This window comes from Paroedura picta, chromosome 13 (genome assembly GCF_049243985.1).
Source record: "Paroedura picta isolate Pp20150507F chromosome 13, Ppicta_v3.0, whole genome shotgun sequence".
In the NCBI taxonomy this organism is placed as follows: Eukaryota; Metazoa; Chordata; class Lepidosauria; order Squamata; family Gekkonidae; genus Paroedura; species Paroedura picta.
In genome coordinates, this window is record NC_135381.1 from 34414301 (window position 1) to 34431280 (window position 16980).

A 16980-nucleotide genomic window follows, 5' to 3' on the forward strand; every position below is an offset into this window, starting at 1 on the left:
TGCCACAATCTGAAGGTACCCCAACCTAAAAAAAAAATTGGTCTGCTAAGAATTACACAAGCCTTGCTGCTTGCACCTCTTATGGACACAAAAAGAGGCCAATTTGTCACCAGGTGATTCAGGAAAATTATGAGCACTGTATGAAAGCAGACACTGCTATTGAGATATCTGAGGCTGGATGCAAGTCAAGTCACCCCTCCATAAAACTGCCCTTCTGGTTCAAACACATTCTCCTGTAGCAAAAAGGGACATCAAGGTCTCCCAACCCATTATCCAAGGCCATTCCCAGAGCAACTTGGGTGAAAGGGGAAAGAGGGATTCAGCCTCCTTAGTATGCTGGTTCCATGTTTTTCCTGTTCTGCAAGCCAAGCACAGAAGTGAAAATTTTCAAAGCATCTCAAAATGGGTCTGTTCGGCTTTAGCATTTCCTGAAGCGTTAGGAAATCCAACCCTGTTATCAAATGTCTGCACAGATCACTACCAATGGGGCTTCCTTCAAAATATGCATGGCATGTTCAGTACTGCTTTTTCAGACTTCTACAGCAAGGACTTCACACAATCACCCGGGATTGTCAATTTAGACAGCCCCTGATGGATCAGGGACTCCAACCCTTTCAGCAACAGAGCGTTATAAAACCATACTTGACAGCTGTCCATCTGGTACCTTCAGGGGCAAGAGAGAAGGACCAATTGTACCTCAGTGCCTATGGGTGATGTATAAGTGCAATGGTGATTGCAATTCAGAATAATTATTTACACATATCCAGCCTCTGCTTCAACTTCTTTCCACACTTCAGGAGCTGTCTACAGCAGGGGTAGTCAACCTGTGGTCCTCCAGATGTCCATGGACTACAATTCCCACAAGCCCCTGCCAACAAATGCTGGCAGGGGCTCATGGGAATTGTAGTCCATGGACATCTGGAGGACCACAGGTTGACTATCCCTGGTCTACAGTATCCATAAATACACCTAAGCTCAGCATCATTCCTCCACATGGTTGGAAGAATGGGGAAAAGCCCAAATCCAGTTTTTACAAAACAAAGTTGCATCACAAATTTGCATGCCATGCATTTCTTAACACTGCTCCAATTAGCTCTTACAATGGGGTCCTAGATTCAGGTGGGTAGTTGTGTTGGTCTGAAGCTGCAGGATAAAGTTTGAGTTCCCTGGCACCGTTAAGATCAACAAAGTTTTACTCAAGATACAAGCTTTCATGTGCAAGCACACTTCTTCAGATATAATGAAACAGAATTTCTTCAACTATACATATGGGGGGGAGGTTAATTGCCAGGAGAGGTTTAAGCTGGAGTTCAGATGCATAATTAACGGGGCAATTATAGTGGAATCTTATGCATTCCTCCACTCCAAGCCCACTGAAATCATGGGGCTTGACCTCTGCATAGGATTTTATTGCTGGTTCATAACCCATTGTTATTCCTACATTCTTCCCAGCAGTGTTCAGGATGGGCTGTTCAACCTTCCAGATTTGCATTTGAGTGCGATCTTACCTTCACCTGTGTTGCAACTCACCTTTCAGGGTAGGACTAGAATAATCCATCTGATGAGCAAGCCTGTAGGCCAAAAGGAGCTAACAAAACATAAAAGAAGGTACCAACCTCAGCTTGCTTACACCATACGCTGATGTTCTTACGCTGCGCTTTCGTGAAATGGTCCCAAGCCTTTTGTTTGGAGGCAGAATGGTACACGGCCACTATCTGTTCGACTGTGGTTTCAAATCGGCAGGCAAAACCAGGACACAATATCATCCAGAGAGGGCAAGAGAAAGGAGTACAGGAGTAAGAGAGTGGGTTCAAATAGGCAGTCTGTTTGTTATGACTTTGTAGTGGGAGGAGGCCACAACCAAGATGGTGCCCAGAAAGATGCAGGTTCAGAGGCCAAGACTGTGGAGCAAGTAAGACACCAGGTAAGTTCTGTTGATTCTCTCCCTCCCCCCAGTCGGGCAGAAGTGCCCAGACCAATGAAGGAAAATGTCTTGATGAGGAGGATCACAGTACCCCGAAAGGGGCTTCTCCGGAAACTCAAGGGGAAAAACAAGTCACTGATACAAAACCAGACGTTTGGCTAGAGGTAAAGTCCTCCAAATTACAATCACAGGGTCATATTCAGAACTGTTTATTCCAGGGTAACTGCAAATTGATTCTACACAAAGAACAACTCCTGCAAATCTTAGCTTTCCTTTCAAAAAATTAAGTTTCTAAGGCTCACTGCTGCAAAGACAAGCTCGAAAGCTGATGCACAGTGCACCTTTAAAAAGCCAGAGGAAACTGAGTTTGATTTCCAGTAACCAGGAGGTAGACTTCAGTTCTTTTTTCACCCTGGCATTTAGAAATCATGCAAAACCTGTACATGTGCAAATACGCAGTTTATAAAAGTCAACAAAACCACAAAATGTCTGGTATTAAATTTTGATGTACCGTTTTAAACAAAACATAAACTGCCTTGATACCAACCTAGTAAATGTGATGTGCTATCTCATATCTGGTAGAATAAAAGACACCGCCCCTTCCTGCAAACTCTGGCCAAACTTTAAATAAGACTCCACACGAGAAAAAAACCTATTCCTGCAAAAGTTTTTCCACTGCTCAAGCCAAAGGGAATGGTTGTTTTTAGGGAATAATTACCTTTATGCAGCTTACACACTGGTTAGTGCCAACATCGTGACGGGATTCAGATTGAGGATTTATTCCTCATGTTCCCTCAGTAACTACTTACTCTGAAATGTATACCATACCTTCTTCTGGACTTCCCGGACCAAGTATTAGTTGTACATTAACAGAAATAAAACTAAAATCCAAGCTACACAGACCACAAGAATTCACAATTACAGAATTGCCTTGGTTCACCTTGGGAGAACAATGATCCTACTTGCTCAGTTTTCCATAATGAAGTAACTTTTTAAGCAAGAAGATCAAGGGCCCTTGGCTCCTCCAGGTGCAAGATGCTGCACACTCAGTGTAATGCTGCTGTCTCCAGAGACTTAGCTGATTAATCACTTGGCTCCACAGAATAAGGAAAATAATCATAGAATCATAGTGTTGGGAGGGGCCATACAGGCCATCTAGTCCAACCCCCTGCTCAACGCAGGATCAGCCCTAAGCATCCTAAAGCATCCAAGAAAAGTGTGTATCCAACCTTTGCTTGAAGACTGCCAGTGAAAAGAGAACTAAAGGGCATTAAATGTGAATGTGGTCTTATCCCGATAAGCAATATGGTCATGTAAAAACTTAAATAAATGCTGAGCACACCTAAGTTTTGTGGAAAAGCAGTAAACATTCCAGGGGTGAACGTAAGGGAATGCAGCAATATTACATTACCTTGAACTAAATCTCCCATTTAGAAAAGTGACCTGCAGAGACTTGAAGTAGATGAATAACTGGCCATAAACCTACCTTTGTTGCCTATATCCTCAACAATCTCCAAAAAGTACAAGGCTATTGTGAACAAAGAAGCAGCCTGTGGAAAGGTAAGACTAGGAAGGGAATCTGCTGAGAGAAATTACAATCCGATTCCCTGTGTGGGTACACAGAAGGGAAACAGACTCACAAAACTAGAAGCTACCCTCAGATAATGTTCAGAAGTATTGCTTGGTGTAGTGATTAGGAGCGTGGACTTCTAATCTGGTGAGCCGGGTTTGATTTCCCACTCCTCCTCCACATACAGCCAGCTGGGTGACCTTGGGCTCACCACCGCACTGATAAAGCTGTTCTGACTGAGCAGTGATATCAGGGCTCTGTCAGCCCCACCTACCTCACAGGGTGTCTGTTGTGGGGAGAGGAAGGGAAGGCGACTGAAGCCGCTTTGAGACTCCTGATAGAGCAGTAATATCTGATACCTCACCTGAAAGGGAAGACAATTGGAAGCTGCTTTGAGACTCCTTTTGATAGAGAAAAGTGGAGTATAACAACCAGCTCTTCGCCTTTTGTGGAGGCCCATGGCTCAGTGTTAGAGTATCTGCTTGGAACGCAGAAGGTCCTAGATTCAATCCCCATCATTTTCAGTTAAAAGGATCAGGTAGTGGATTATATGAAAGACCACAACCTGAGACCCTGGAGAGCTGCTGCCAGTCAGTGCAGACAATACTGACCTTGACAGTATGACCCAGTAGAAAGCAACTTCACATGTGTTCACTTTCTAATTGCCTTGGATGCTGTAACCAGAGGAGGGCTGCTCTAGCTCATTGGTAGCCCCTAGGCACAAATTCCTCAGCAGCTTGGGCACAGCTCTACTTCCCCTTTGTCCTACATATTTAATTTCCAGAAAAAAAGACAACTGGGACATAAGCCTTCCTTTGATCTAAGAGCTATTTATATTGTTATTTGGAAGGGTTTCGAATGACGAACAAATTCTGTTCTTCATAAAGGGACTGTATGGTCTGGATCTAGATCTCTCGCTTTCATTCACACAAACACACACAAACACTCCTTCCAGCAGGAAAAATGAAGCAGAAATGCTACACTCCCATTAGGGCGGACTTTGGAGCCTTGGTTCCAAGCCACAAACTTACACTGGGCAAGAATCCCCGAGAGTGCAAACTTGAATTTCTCCTTGGCTTCCTCCATGTCCTTCTCGTGGGCAGCTTTCTCATTCATAAGTCGGCGAATGTGGCTATTGACTGACTGAATCATGGAATAGAAGTTGTTTGCACTTCGTCTGTTCACTTCCCCACGTTCTATCCAGGTCAGCAGTGTCTGTGCTGCTTCCGAAAACTTGGAATCATCTGTATCAAGAGAGGAAAACAGTCAGATGTGAAACACTGATGCCCCCCCTCGAAGTACATTAATTTTTTTAAACCTGTTCATATAGAGTATGAATGCAGGGTCATCACAAATTATATCTGACAAAGGGATCAAATCCTCACACACCAAATAGGCTACTCAGCATTCAAGGAAGTGCATATGAGAATTTTCTTCTATATAATATATATACTAGGGGCAAAGCCCGTTGTATCCAAGAATACAACGGGCGCTAGAGCTTGGCAGTGGGAAGAGGAAGTTGTCCAGTCTGTAAGGGCATGAGGTTGAATGTTGAGGCCTACTGCACAGGGTTGTTGTGCAGATGAAACAGGATACAAAAGAGCCAGTTTCCTCTGCAGAATAACGCTGTGCAGTGGCCTCAAACCTGCAGAGAGTTGCAAAGAAGAAAGACACATGGCTTGGCTGTGTCTAACCTCCGGGCAGAGCAGTATTTTAAGTGAGAAGGGGCTTTTCTGTGGCCTCCCTGTCAGGCAACTGTTTGGCAGAAGGGGAAAGTTCCCCCCCCCTCAAAAGGAAGGCCCTCAGTCTCCCCTGCATTGCTCTTGGAAAGGCCTCCTTCCCTCAGTCAGGGCCTGTCAGAGGCTCCTTCGCAGGAGGCCTGAAGGGGGGGAGGGGGAGCACTCTGCAGACTCCTGGCAGCTCTGTCAGGGCTCTGAGGCAATTTGCAGTTGGACATGACAGTTAGGACAGCCTTGGGGCGAAAAGGGATGGAGCAGCCTATCCAAGCCTCTGTTCTCATTCCCCTCGGCAGCCCTACTGACCTCCTCTCCCTTTGGTGGTCAGGAGCAGACTGGCAGCCATTTCTCCAGATTGTCCCTGGCTGGATGGAATTTTGGTCTGTCCTGGTGAGGGGCCAATCAGAAGGCGCTTCACGCCTTCCGATTGGCCCCTCCACTTGTCAGTCCAGGGCCATGGGACCAATTGTTGCCCTTCCTCATCACGGACTGAGCCCACCCCAACACCCATTACTGTTTTATTAAGAGGGAAAAGACTAGCAAGAAAGCCCATTGCAACCAAGAATACAATGGGTGCTAGGACCCACGAGACACCGGGAGGTGCAGATCTCTGTGTGTCTCTCTCTCCCTCTTGCTGCGTGTCTCAGTGTGCCTTGCAGCAGGAGGCATAGCAGGTAATCAGGGCTGGTTTGTAGGAGGGAAGAAGGGCTGGTGTGCAGTTTGGGGTAGCTCTTTCTGTCTATCTCTCTCTCCCTCCATTGCAGCAGGGGCGGCTCTCTCTGTGTCTCTGTCAGTAGCTTGGGACAGCTCTCTCTGTGTCTCTCTCTGCCTCCCTCACAGCAGGAGCGATAGGAGGGAATGAGGGTTCGTGTTTCGTCTGGCAGGGCTCTGTGTGTCTCTGTCTCTGGCGTGTCTGAGAGGAACGTGGCTAGCGTCCAGGGAGGGAGGGAGGGAGCTGTAGGGGCAGGGTCAATCAGCATTGCTGATTGGCCGTATTCCAACTTGGACAGCTGGACATGTTCCACACCCAGGCTTTTTCACAAATTTATAGAGGAACCATGGATGGATGGATAAGAATTATTATTATATAAAATAAAATAAATGAATAAAATGACTAATTTTCTCCTTGCAGAGGCCAGGAGAGGGTATGTCCTCAGCCAGCATGCAGCAGACCATGGGACACTTCATTTGACATGGTAAGTACCTTTCAGCTTCTCGGCAATAATACTGCATTCATGGTCTGAATAGTGGACAACAGGGGGTGGGGAGGGAGGATGGAACCGCTCCTCTGCGATTCTTCTGCGATGGCGCTCCTCGCGGGCCAACATCCGCTGCTTGCATTCCCATTCATAGAGGTCATCCCGAGCTTGAGCAAAATCCACATGGAGGCGCCCAGTGTCTTTTTTATCAGTGCTGGAACCCAACCGGATCCGATAGCCTGAATGAATGAATGAATATTTTATTTGTATATAACCCCATCCCTGTTAGCTCACGGCCATTAACAGCATTTTAAAACAATACATAGTAAGGAATAAAATAATAAAACAGGAAATCCTTCATAAAACCTGCCCCCTGTTATTTGTCTCCCTGCAGATCAGAGTTTGGAGGGGTTCCTGTTGATGGATGTCTCTAGCAGGGAGGCTGGCATCTCATGATATTATTGCCTGGCCTAAAGCATAGGCCTGGCAGAACAGCTCCAGAAGACCCTGATCTCTTAAGGCACAGCAATCCACCAGACCGGAGCCAGGGCCAAAAAAGGCCTGGCTCTGGTCGAGGTCAGTTTTATCTCATTGGGGCCAGGGATCCTGAGCACACAGACTGCCTGATATTAATGTTCTTGGGGGGGGGAGGTAGTCCTAAAGATATGGGGTTCTCATGCAATTTAGGGCAGAGGTTCTCAACCTTCCCGCCACTGTGACTCCTGTGGTGGCGACGGTGACTCAAAGGGGGTGGTAGGGTTGCACACTCTGGCACGCTGGCAATCATGGAAGGCTGAGGCGGCCAGCACCATGGCGAGGAGGCGCAGTGCTGGCACTGGCACCGCTCCACGGCACTGGCCACCTCGGCCTTCCATGATCACCAAGTTAACTGGACAGGGGTCACTTCTGCATGAGTGTTCCGGTCTGTTCTGGTCTGGCTGGGGCAATAATACAAGGCAGGGCCCCTTCATTTTATTTACTCCACTTATAGCCCACCTTTTCCCTCAACACAGACCTGAAGCAGCTTACATACTTTCTTCTTCTCCCTGACTTCCACATAGCACTGTGCTGCCTTCATGTACCTTCTGTTTTTTGCTGGGCAATGTGGCAACCTTTACTGTTTCATGTTTTGAACCCACTGCATCATGGATAGGAGAGTGCAGATTAGGGGCATGCATTTGACTAAAACAAGCCAAAAAATACTTTTAAAATACTTTATTGGTATTTTCTAAGCCAAACACAAATTAGAAAATTTGTTTCAGCTACCAGTTTAGCTGATCCTAATAAAAACCAATTTTTTCCAGCTTTTATTCAGAGATATTCAGCTATACCAACAAGTAGGGTTGATGGGAGCTCACTTCCCGCCGCCCTAGCTGATCCTCTCTGATCTGTATGCAGCAGAGAGAAATTTCTCCCAGTCCCTTGCAGATCTGAGGAAGCAGAAGCCTTTGGAGCTGGACCTGCAGAGGGGAGGCAGATTCCTTCCAGTCCCACATAGATCCTGCATGAAGCTTCTTCTGCTAGTAGCAACTTAAACTGCCCACCAGCAGAAGCCATTTAGTTGAGTCTGTGCAGGACAGAGAGAGACCTCCCCAAACAGTTCTGGGGGGCAGCTTCTCCTGCACCAGGGTTTTAACTGCACTGCAGGAGAAGCCAAGTCAGCCCCTGTGTCAGGCAGGCTTTAAAAAAAAATCCTTTTCAGATCTATTGGACCTGAAAAAATTCTGTTTCTGAAAAATCCCAGCTCTGAATACCTGGGATTTTTAGGAAACATTGACTTTCCCCCCGAGTGCAATAGACCAGTGGTCCCCAACCCCCGGTCCGGAGACAGAAACCGGTCCGTGGATCAGTCGGTACTGGGCCGTGGCTCCTCCTCGTCCACCTCCCCGGCTGCTGCCTCGGGGGCTGCCCTTCCACTCTGCCGCCAGCTCACCTTTGGTGTTCTCCAGCAGCCACCATGGCTGGGGCTCCCCCTCGGCATGGCACTGCACAGCTCCTGCTGGCAGCACCCCCCAGCAAGCGGCAGTAAGTCAGGGGTGCCGGTGGGAAAGCAAGCAGAGCAGGGGCTCAGGCGGCAGTGGTGAAGTCACTTGGCAAAAAACTACCCCCCCCCCACCGGGCCTCAGTAAAATTGTCAAGCGTTGATTGGTCCCCTGTGATAAAATGGTTGGGGACCACTGCAATAGACCCAAACTGGAAAAAAAAATTTTTTGCACACCCCTCATGCAGATCTTTCCCACTCCTGCCCACATCAGCACTACTTTTTCTGCTCCAGTATCTTGAAACTTCTGTCCCTACACCAGAGGGCTACATCAGCACCCCACCCCCGAAAAGATAAGAGATATACCCAGCACCACTATGGCAATATGTCAACAGCCAATTAGAGGTGGAAAACAAACAGAGGAAGTCCTCCAGTGGAGGAATGAATCCACTCTGTGGACACCCCATTGCTGCTGCACTTAATCAGCAGTTGAAACAAGAAAATCTCGTAGAATCATTCCTGTGTGGAAGTCAGAGAGAGTGCAAAACAAAGCTAGCATATCAGATATGGCTTCAGGCATCCGGTGCTACTCTATACATTAAATTATTCCTAAGCTTGGTGTATGGAGCAGATAAAAGCAATACCTACCAGAGAGATAAATGGCTTTATCTACCATATACTCTTCAGTAAAACGGATGTGGCAGAAGTGCTTTTTACTCTTCCGAAGGGCTACAATCTCTCCACATTGCTCAAAAATCTCTACAACAGTCTCCTCCGTAGCATTTTCTGGTAGCCCTCCAACGAATACTGTCTTGCACCCTGGAGGTCTTTCCCTTGTGGCAGGAGGAGGAAGATCTAAGAACAGAAAATGCTAAAATATGGTAGACTGTCACAAACAAAAGACATCTGGCATTCATCTGTCTGAACAATTAACAACTGCTACATGTCTCTTGTTTAAATGTTCTGAAGTCTGGATGATCTGCTTGGTCAAGGAAGGGTTATAGCCTGCTCGTCACAAAATACAAAAAAGCCAAAATTTCTCAAGCATACCCCAGAACAGAAAACTATTCACATTACCTGATTAAACTACACAGACAATGCTCAACCAAATACAAATGTATGCCAGTGAAAGCAACAACACTAGGGAGGGACAATTAAATTTGGATAAGCCAAAAAGTACTCAAATTAATACTGATTAATTTGAGTACTTTTTGGCCAAATTGCCAATCTGGGCCAAATTGCCAATCCAAGCTGAATCACCAAATCAGTGGTGGCTGAATTGCGATTCAGCAATTTGGCTATGATTTAGCCAGTTTAAATGCTTTCCCTGCTTTCTTAGGTCTTTCCCTGAGGAGGCAGGGAGAGAGAGAGACCTTCTCTACCGGAAGGAGGCTCAAAGTGGCTTACAGTCACCTTCCCATTCCTCTCCCCACAACAGACACCCTGTGGGGTGGGTGAGGCTGAGAGAGCCCTGATATCACTGCTCGGTCAGAACAGCTTTATCAGTGCCGTGGCGAGCCCAAGGACACCCAGCTGGCTGCATGTGGGAGAGCGCAGAAACGAACCCGGCATGCCAGATTAGAAGTCCACACTCCTAACCACTACACCAAACTGGCTCTAACATTCCAAGGAAAAAAGCAAGAATCCAGGGGCCCTTGAATAACAAAATTTGTGGCAGGATATGAGTTTTTGTGAGTCACTGCTCACTTCTTCAGATATCCAGTATCTATATTAGCTTCCTTAAACTAGGCTAACAAAATATTCTGACCAGCTCTATGGAAGACTGCAGCTCAACCCCAAGATTTCTACATCAAGTGGCCCATTTTTGCTTCCTTTCCTAGTCATTCAATATTTCCCATCCCACACTGGGTCACTTGCAAGGATTAAGACAGGACTTACTTGGGTTAGGTGGGAAGAGAGTGCAGCTTTTGCAGTGAATAATCTCTTTAGCTACTGGCATATCTGGTGGGATTGGCGGTGGCACTATTCCTAAACCAGGCATCATGGGATTGATGGGTGGGATCCCAGTCATCATCCCAAGGGTGGGGTCAAAATCTGAAAAAGAGAGGATCAGTGAGGCAGACTGCGACTCCAAGCAGCTCAGGAGATCCAGTTAAAATACCAAGCAGGTTATGCAACTGTCTAGTCAAAGGTATAAGATCCTACCAGAACCCAGAGGTTATCAACACAGGGAGGTGAAGCTGTTTGACAGACCAAATCATTCTGCACTTTTTACATCTGAAAGAGAGCTGTAAAACCAGAAAGTACCTAGAACAGTAGTTCTCAACCTTCCTAATGCTGTGACCCTTTCATACAGTTCCTCATGTCGTGGTGACCCCCAACCATAATATTGTGCAAGTGTTCTTTCACAGAAATTAAACTGAATCTGACCAATGGTGTGAAGATTTATTGTTCATGACTGTATATAAATTGGTTTATTTCCGGGGTTTCTCAGTTCAGTTCTGCCTCTTGTCCCCCCATGCCGATCTCGTCCTTTTCCACTGCTCCAGACAGATGAACACTCTATCTCGATCTACCCTGCAAGGCTGTTGTGTGGATGGTGCCCCCCCTGGCCAAGCTGCTTGCCCTGCCACGACCCCTGTGAAAGGGTCGTTCGACCCCCAAAGGGGTCCCAACCCCCAGGTTGAGAATCACTGATCTAGAAGATCTTTTAACAGATCTTCAGAATTGTGGATAGATCTCTGGCTTGGGTCTGAAAGGTAACAGCACTATCATCACCCAGTACTGTTTTCCTGAACTTGGAGCAGTAACTTGCCTTGCCAAGGGTAATAGGCACTTATTTGAGCCAACATACAAGAAGGAAGGAGGACATCTTAAACTTACCCCCTCGGAATTGGAGGATAAATTAAATTAAAACTGTATGGCACTTTAAACATTCAAAACACACTGTAAATTAAGTACTATCAACAGTGCTCTCATTGATAATCTTTCACCACTGGAACAGATGACTGGATAATGAACTACACAGGGAGCATCAGTGTTAAGCTGGTTGGCAGTGGCCCAAGAGTGTGATTGGCAGCTCACCACTGGGAAGCACATTGCCTATTCTGAGGACATCCCCCAGATAAAGAATCTGGGGAATTTCCCAGACCTCATGCCAAGGACTGGAGAGACTCAGAAAGCTGTTTTGTTATATTATGAACTTCTCTAAGGCTTGGTACAAGAGGCAGAAGCTCCCATGCTCAGCTTATATCTGGGACGGAGAATGTGGTGTGTCCCACCCCCCTCCTACCAGGTGACAGAGATGACTAGATCACCTTTATGTCAGAAGAATTAAGTTGGGACAAGCAGATATTTTTCTTGCTTTTGTTACCTGAAAAGCAGGCGTCCTTCACAAAGTGGCCTGAATTCAAGTTAATGAAGAGTCCATTGTATAACAGGGGAAAGAGCAAGAGAGAAACCCAAATAGATGGACAAATATTTGGACTTTAGACTAGCTCAAGAAAAACATAGAAAATATCCAAATCATAAAGAGGAGATTTACTCTGGCTTAATGGCTGAACCAGTCATACTTGGGTTCAAAATAAGCCCTTTAACTGTGCCTTGGGCCTATTATGCACGGCCACTGAAACGGTGGCATGGAGAACGAGGAGGAGGAAGAAGTGAAGCAAACCGATTACGCACGGTATGGAACACAACGGCGGCAAAACCCAGAGTATCCGATTATGCACGCGGATACTGTGGAGCCGCTTCTGGTTGCACCCTGGTCCCGGGAAGCTCCACTTTCTTCCGCATCTCGCTAACGTGGCTTTTTCGGCGGCATACGTTGACTCTGCGCCCGGTTGCCGCCTGCAGCGTGCATAATTGGTGATTTTAGCCGCTGCCATTCCACCCCGAATGTGGACTTTCCACTCCATGCATAATGGGCCTTGGTAGAGAAATACAAAAGTATCCAACAGAATTAGAATCCATGCTCTCTTTGGTTCATGTATTCTTTTGATCCAGAAAGCAGGGCTGAGTTTTCACAATGCATAGAATCTGCGTGCTTATGAACATTAACCCCTCCAATACTAACAGAGAACTTTATTGCTAGGGGTATTTGCAGTGGCTGCCCTTGATCAACAGCAACACCTACCAGGCAAAATTGGATCTCCTGATATTCCCATTGGGGCCATTCCTAGGTTATTCATCGCAGTAGCCCAGGCTGCTGGGTCAGACATGGCCAAATCCACTGGAGGGGATTCGAGGTTCAGATTCTGAACAGCATCTGCAGACAACACAATTGTTAGCAAATGAATTAGAGGGCTTACAACGATCAACATCTGAGCAAATTAAAGCAATTGTTAAAAAGTGAACGCAGGAGCAATAAAGCAGGCAGGCAAAGAAACAGAAGGCAAAGATGTTCTCCTCCAGCAACAACAAGGTGCATCCCTTAGTAAAGGGCAGAAGTCAACGCCAAGAGACAAAGAAGTATCTGGCGACGTTTCCAAGAAGCCAAATGCCTTCCCAACTGCCCGATTTCGCAATATATCTGATGGGCAACCCTTCAGAGTTCTAATGATCTCCACTACCAATTCTTCTGTTCAACACGGTTCCCGTAGCCTTTTCTGATGCTTTTGACTGCCCTCTTGCAGCTAAAAATACCTCTGGGACAGAGTGCCCACATTGAACTTGTAGCCCTCACCACATCCATCTCATCAGCCTCTGTGGGACTGGGTTCCAGGTCTTTTGATCTATTCCTTTAGCAAAAGGACCTGAAACTGGTCCCCTTTGGGTCTCCTTATAAATATGTACACTTCTAGCATCATAGAGTGTCATCCTAGCATACTTATGCCTAGATGTTCTTTCTACTCTTTGCAGGATACTTATTATTATTTTTATTTATTTAATTTATATACCACCCTCCCATGTGGCTCAGGGTTGTGTACAACATACATTCACATCAATAACACATGGATATTAAGAAACTTAAAAACAATAAAGAAATAACAGTGTTAAAATCTCAGCATCTCATTACCACCCAGCAGTTCTCCAATTGAACCTATCAAAGGGCATTCTCCATGGGGGATTGTCTGGGGGAGGCCCATATGATGCTATTGGGATTACTGGCCTGAACCAAATGTTTGGCAGAAGAGCTCCATCTTGCAGGCCCTGAGGAACTTGGACAGCTCCAACAGGGCGCTGATCTCCTTGGGGAGCTTATTCCACCAAGTGGAGGCCAGGATAGAAAAGATCCTGGCCGTGGTTGAGGCCAGACATACTTCCCTGGGGCCAGAGACTACTAGCTTGTTGGCAGTTTGCAGAGTGCAACATTCTTTGGGGGACATAGGCAGAGAGATGGTCCCTTAGGTACACTGGGCCCAGACCACAGATGGCCTTGAAGGTAAGAATCAGCACCTTAAACTTGATCCAGAATTCAACCAGAAGCTAGTCTTACTGCATAAAGATGGGACAAATATGGACCCTCCAAGGAGTACCTGTGAGGACCCGGACAGCTGCATTCTGGACCAGCTGTAGTTTCTGGGGCAGGGATAAGGTAGGCCCATGTATAGCAAGTTGCAGAAATCCAGCCTAGAGGTGACCGTCACATGGCTCAGACTGGTTAGGTGCTCCGGGGCCAGGTAGGGTGCTAGTAGTTTAGCTTGACAAAGGTGGAAAAATACCAACCGGACTACTCTCGTCACCTGTGCCATTGTAAGGGAGGCATCCAGAACTGCTTCCAAATTCCTGGCTTCATGGACAATCTTAAGGTGAACACCATCTAGGGAGGGTAAGCACGCTGCCTCACTTGGCCCTTTCCTACCCAGCCAAATGACCTCTGTCTTCAAAGCATTGTGTTTCAGGCAACTCTGTTCGATCCACCTCATTGCTGCTTCCAGGCAGCTGGTAAATTACTCTGGGGGCAAGTCTGGATGGTCACTCATCAGAAGGCAGAGCTGGGTATCATCAGCATATTGATGACAACTCGGTCCAAATTCTCAGACAAGCTGGGAGAAGACACATAAAGCTGTTAAATTAAGTTGGGGGAGTGAACCACACTCCATGGCACTCCACACGGGAGCTGACAGTGGTGTCATAAATTCTTCCCAATTGCAACTTCTTGTTATTACACAACACCAAAATAAATACTGTATTTCCATATATATTCCTAACTGTAGGGCAAATTGTATATCTCTTGTGCCAATATTAGGCTGGTGTAGGAGTGTCTAAAGTATCAAGTTTCACAAAATAATTTGTTCTAATCAAGAATTTCATAACTCAAATTGTACTCCATCAACCTCATTGGCTCTGTGAAAAGTATCATTTTACTCATTTTGTACACCAAGAACTGACTGTTACTTGCCCTGGAGATCCTTGCTCAAGCTCAGTATATAATAAGTACTTTTGCTATTGAATATCAACCAGACTAGCAAAAATAAACCCTCTCCGACAGAGACTCATCCCAACTGAAGCACGTACACAGCTGTGACCCCCTGGCTTCTGGCTATCAAGTGACAAGTAACAGAAGTCCCAGAACTCCTTGCTCTTGGCACAGAATGATCCAGAAATAACAAGACTTCTTTGCACTCTGAGGAAAAGCATCATATCTTTCTGGATTCCCCTTCACAGCCGCCAGCACTCAGGACAAAAAACACCACTTCTGGTGCCACCAGGCCTACCTGCAGGCAGTGTTGTCCTCTGCCGTTTGTGGCTTGCCTCACCTCCATTTTCAGCAGAACCAGCCCTGTTACTGTACTGCAGGGACTTCTTGTTGCCAGGGTCAAAGGGCAACTGGTTTAGCCCTAAAAGAGACACAAAAATCGAGAGTTCATTAGGAATAATCTTAAATATTTGAGCTCTTAATGAAGCAAAGTCATAAACAAGTTCATACCAGGTGCTTTCACAATTGGATCTCATCTAGGACAAACCTGAAGTAAGAATAGTCAAAACACTGACCTCCCAACAGTTCTGTAGCAGAAAAACTGTTCACTGCCAGCGCAAAGACAAACTGGCGTTTGTTTCTCTAACCACTGTCTCTTACCTTTCTTCCCATTTTCAAAAATGGTTTGGGGAAATCAGAGAGGAAGTTAGGAAGAGTTCTGAAACACATGGATGTATGTACACTATGGCTGTTCCTTAAAGGCTATCTTACTTTAAAAAAAACCCATCTATTTATTACTGGATGAAATTGCTCTCCCTTGGAAAAGAACCTTGATAAAACTATATGGTTTATATTTCTTTTGTCTCCTTCAATATCATAGAATAACAGAGTTGGAAGGGACCTCCTGGGTCATCTAGTCCAACCCCCTACACCATGCAGGACACTCACAACCCTATCGCTCATCCACTGTAACCTGCCACCCCCTTAAGCCTTCACAGAATCAGCCTCTCCGTCAGACCGTATATGATCATGTCGATCCCCCACATGGTCAATGATGGGCTTGAGGGAGGTGGGGAGGGGCCCAGATGGGTGTGTACACAGCTCTGCATGATTGCACCACTTCTGGGGTGTCTCAAAGCCTGAAGAATGTTTCAGGGGTTTCTCAACAGTAAAAAAGATGAGAAAGACTGAACTGGTCTGAAATCTGAAATCTGATTTTGTGCTGTAGTGTTAAAGATTGCTTTAAGATAGCGGTTCTCAACCGCTCTTAACTCGTGACCCCAAATGCGTCGGTGGCGGGCACACACACACACACACGGGCAGCATGCACACGTGCACAGGCAGCATGCACACGCACATACGCAGAACAGTCGGGCAGTGTGGAGGCGGCCATTGCAATGGCTCTGCTGCCGCTGACTGCCACCGCTACCTGCCAGCTGCCGCCACCGCCCACCACCATCCCCGACCGCCACAGCATCCAACCTGGGGACCCCAAAGAAGGGGCCAGGCGACCCCAAATGATGAGAACCACTGCTTTTATACATAAACGTCTGGAATCTCACAGTGATATAACCCAGGCATCAAAACTCTCTCCGATCAGTTGTCATAGCAGGCATATGGTCCAACCACAGAGGCATACCAGCACAGCAGCGCCTCAAATGCTACAGAAGGGCTTCTCTGCCTAGTGCGCTCTCACAGAAGTCCTCACTTACAGGGTAAAGGAGGAGTAAGATTCCAAAGAAAAGAGGCATTTCTGAGACTGCCTCTTGCACATGCCGGAGTGAGTTGTTGTGAAGGAGCTCTGCTCTCACATCGCGTCTCAAGCAAACTGGACTCTCGATGACAGAGCTTTATATGATCGTGTCAGGTGTTAAATCCTATGCTAATCCCAAAGCCCCTAGTGACTGAAGTAGCAACCATCCCTGAGATGGTTGAAGAGTCATGGGCTCTTCAGAATGGTAAACATTTTTTTACAAGTGCATGCCCAACGTTGCCTGGCCTGCATTTTCTGCACCTGGAATCCCTGCCACAGCGACAACAGGTACAGGCAAGACGGAGAAGTCGTGAGCTGGTGACACCTGATGCAAGTTATGAATTCGTACTGAAATACCCTCTTTAAACAAGCGTCTTAAAGGCATGCATCAGGCCAAGCCTGGGCCCAATAAAGGTATTTATGTTGCCTGCTGAGGGCTGGAAAAAACAGGGGGCGGGGTTACTAGGCAACAGGCAGACCACAAAACAGAGCTGG

The 16980-nt window shown here is 46.5% G+C and overlaps 1 protein-coding gene across 2 annotated transcripts in view; it reads right to left on the minus strand.

Moving 5' to 3' along the window:
• The window catches only part of ENOX2 (ecto-NOX disulfide-thiol exchanger 2), a 38704-nt gene that overhangs the window by 13166 nt on the left and 8558 nt on the right, over positions 1 to 16980 (minus strand). For both annotated transcript variants that reach the window (XM_077309278.1, XM_077309279.1), the window contains exons 2-8: positions 15031 to 15153; positions 12507 to 12638; positions 10310 to 10465; positions 9059 to 9265; positions 6435 to 6668; positions 4526 to 4738; positions 1617 to 1723 (exon numbers count right to left, since the gene is read on the minus strand). In XM_077309278.1, the coding sequence (XP_077165393.1) occupies positions 1617 to 1723; positions 4526 to 4738; positions 6435 to 6668; positions 9059 to 9265; positions 10310 to 10465; positions 12507 to 12638; positions 15031 to 15153 (1172 nt within the window). The remainder of the gene's footprint in view (positions 1 to 1616; positions 1724 to 4525; positions 4739 to 6434; positions 6669 to 9058; positions 9266 to 10309; positions 10466 to 12506; positions 12639 to 15030; positions 15154 to 16980) is intronic.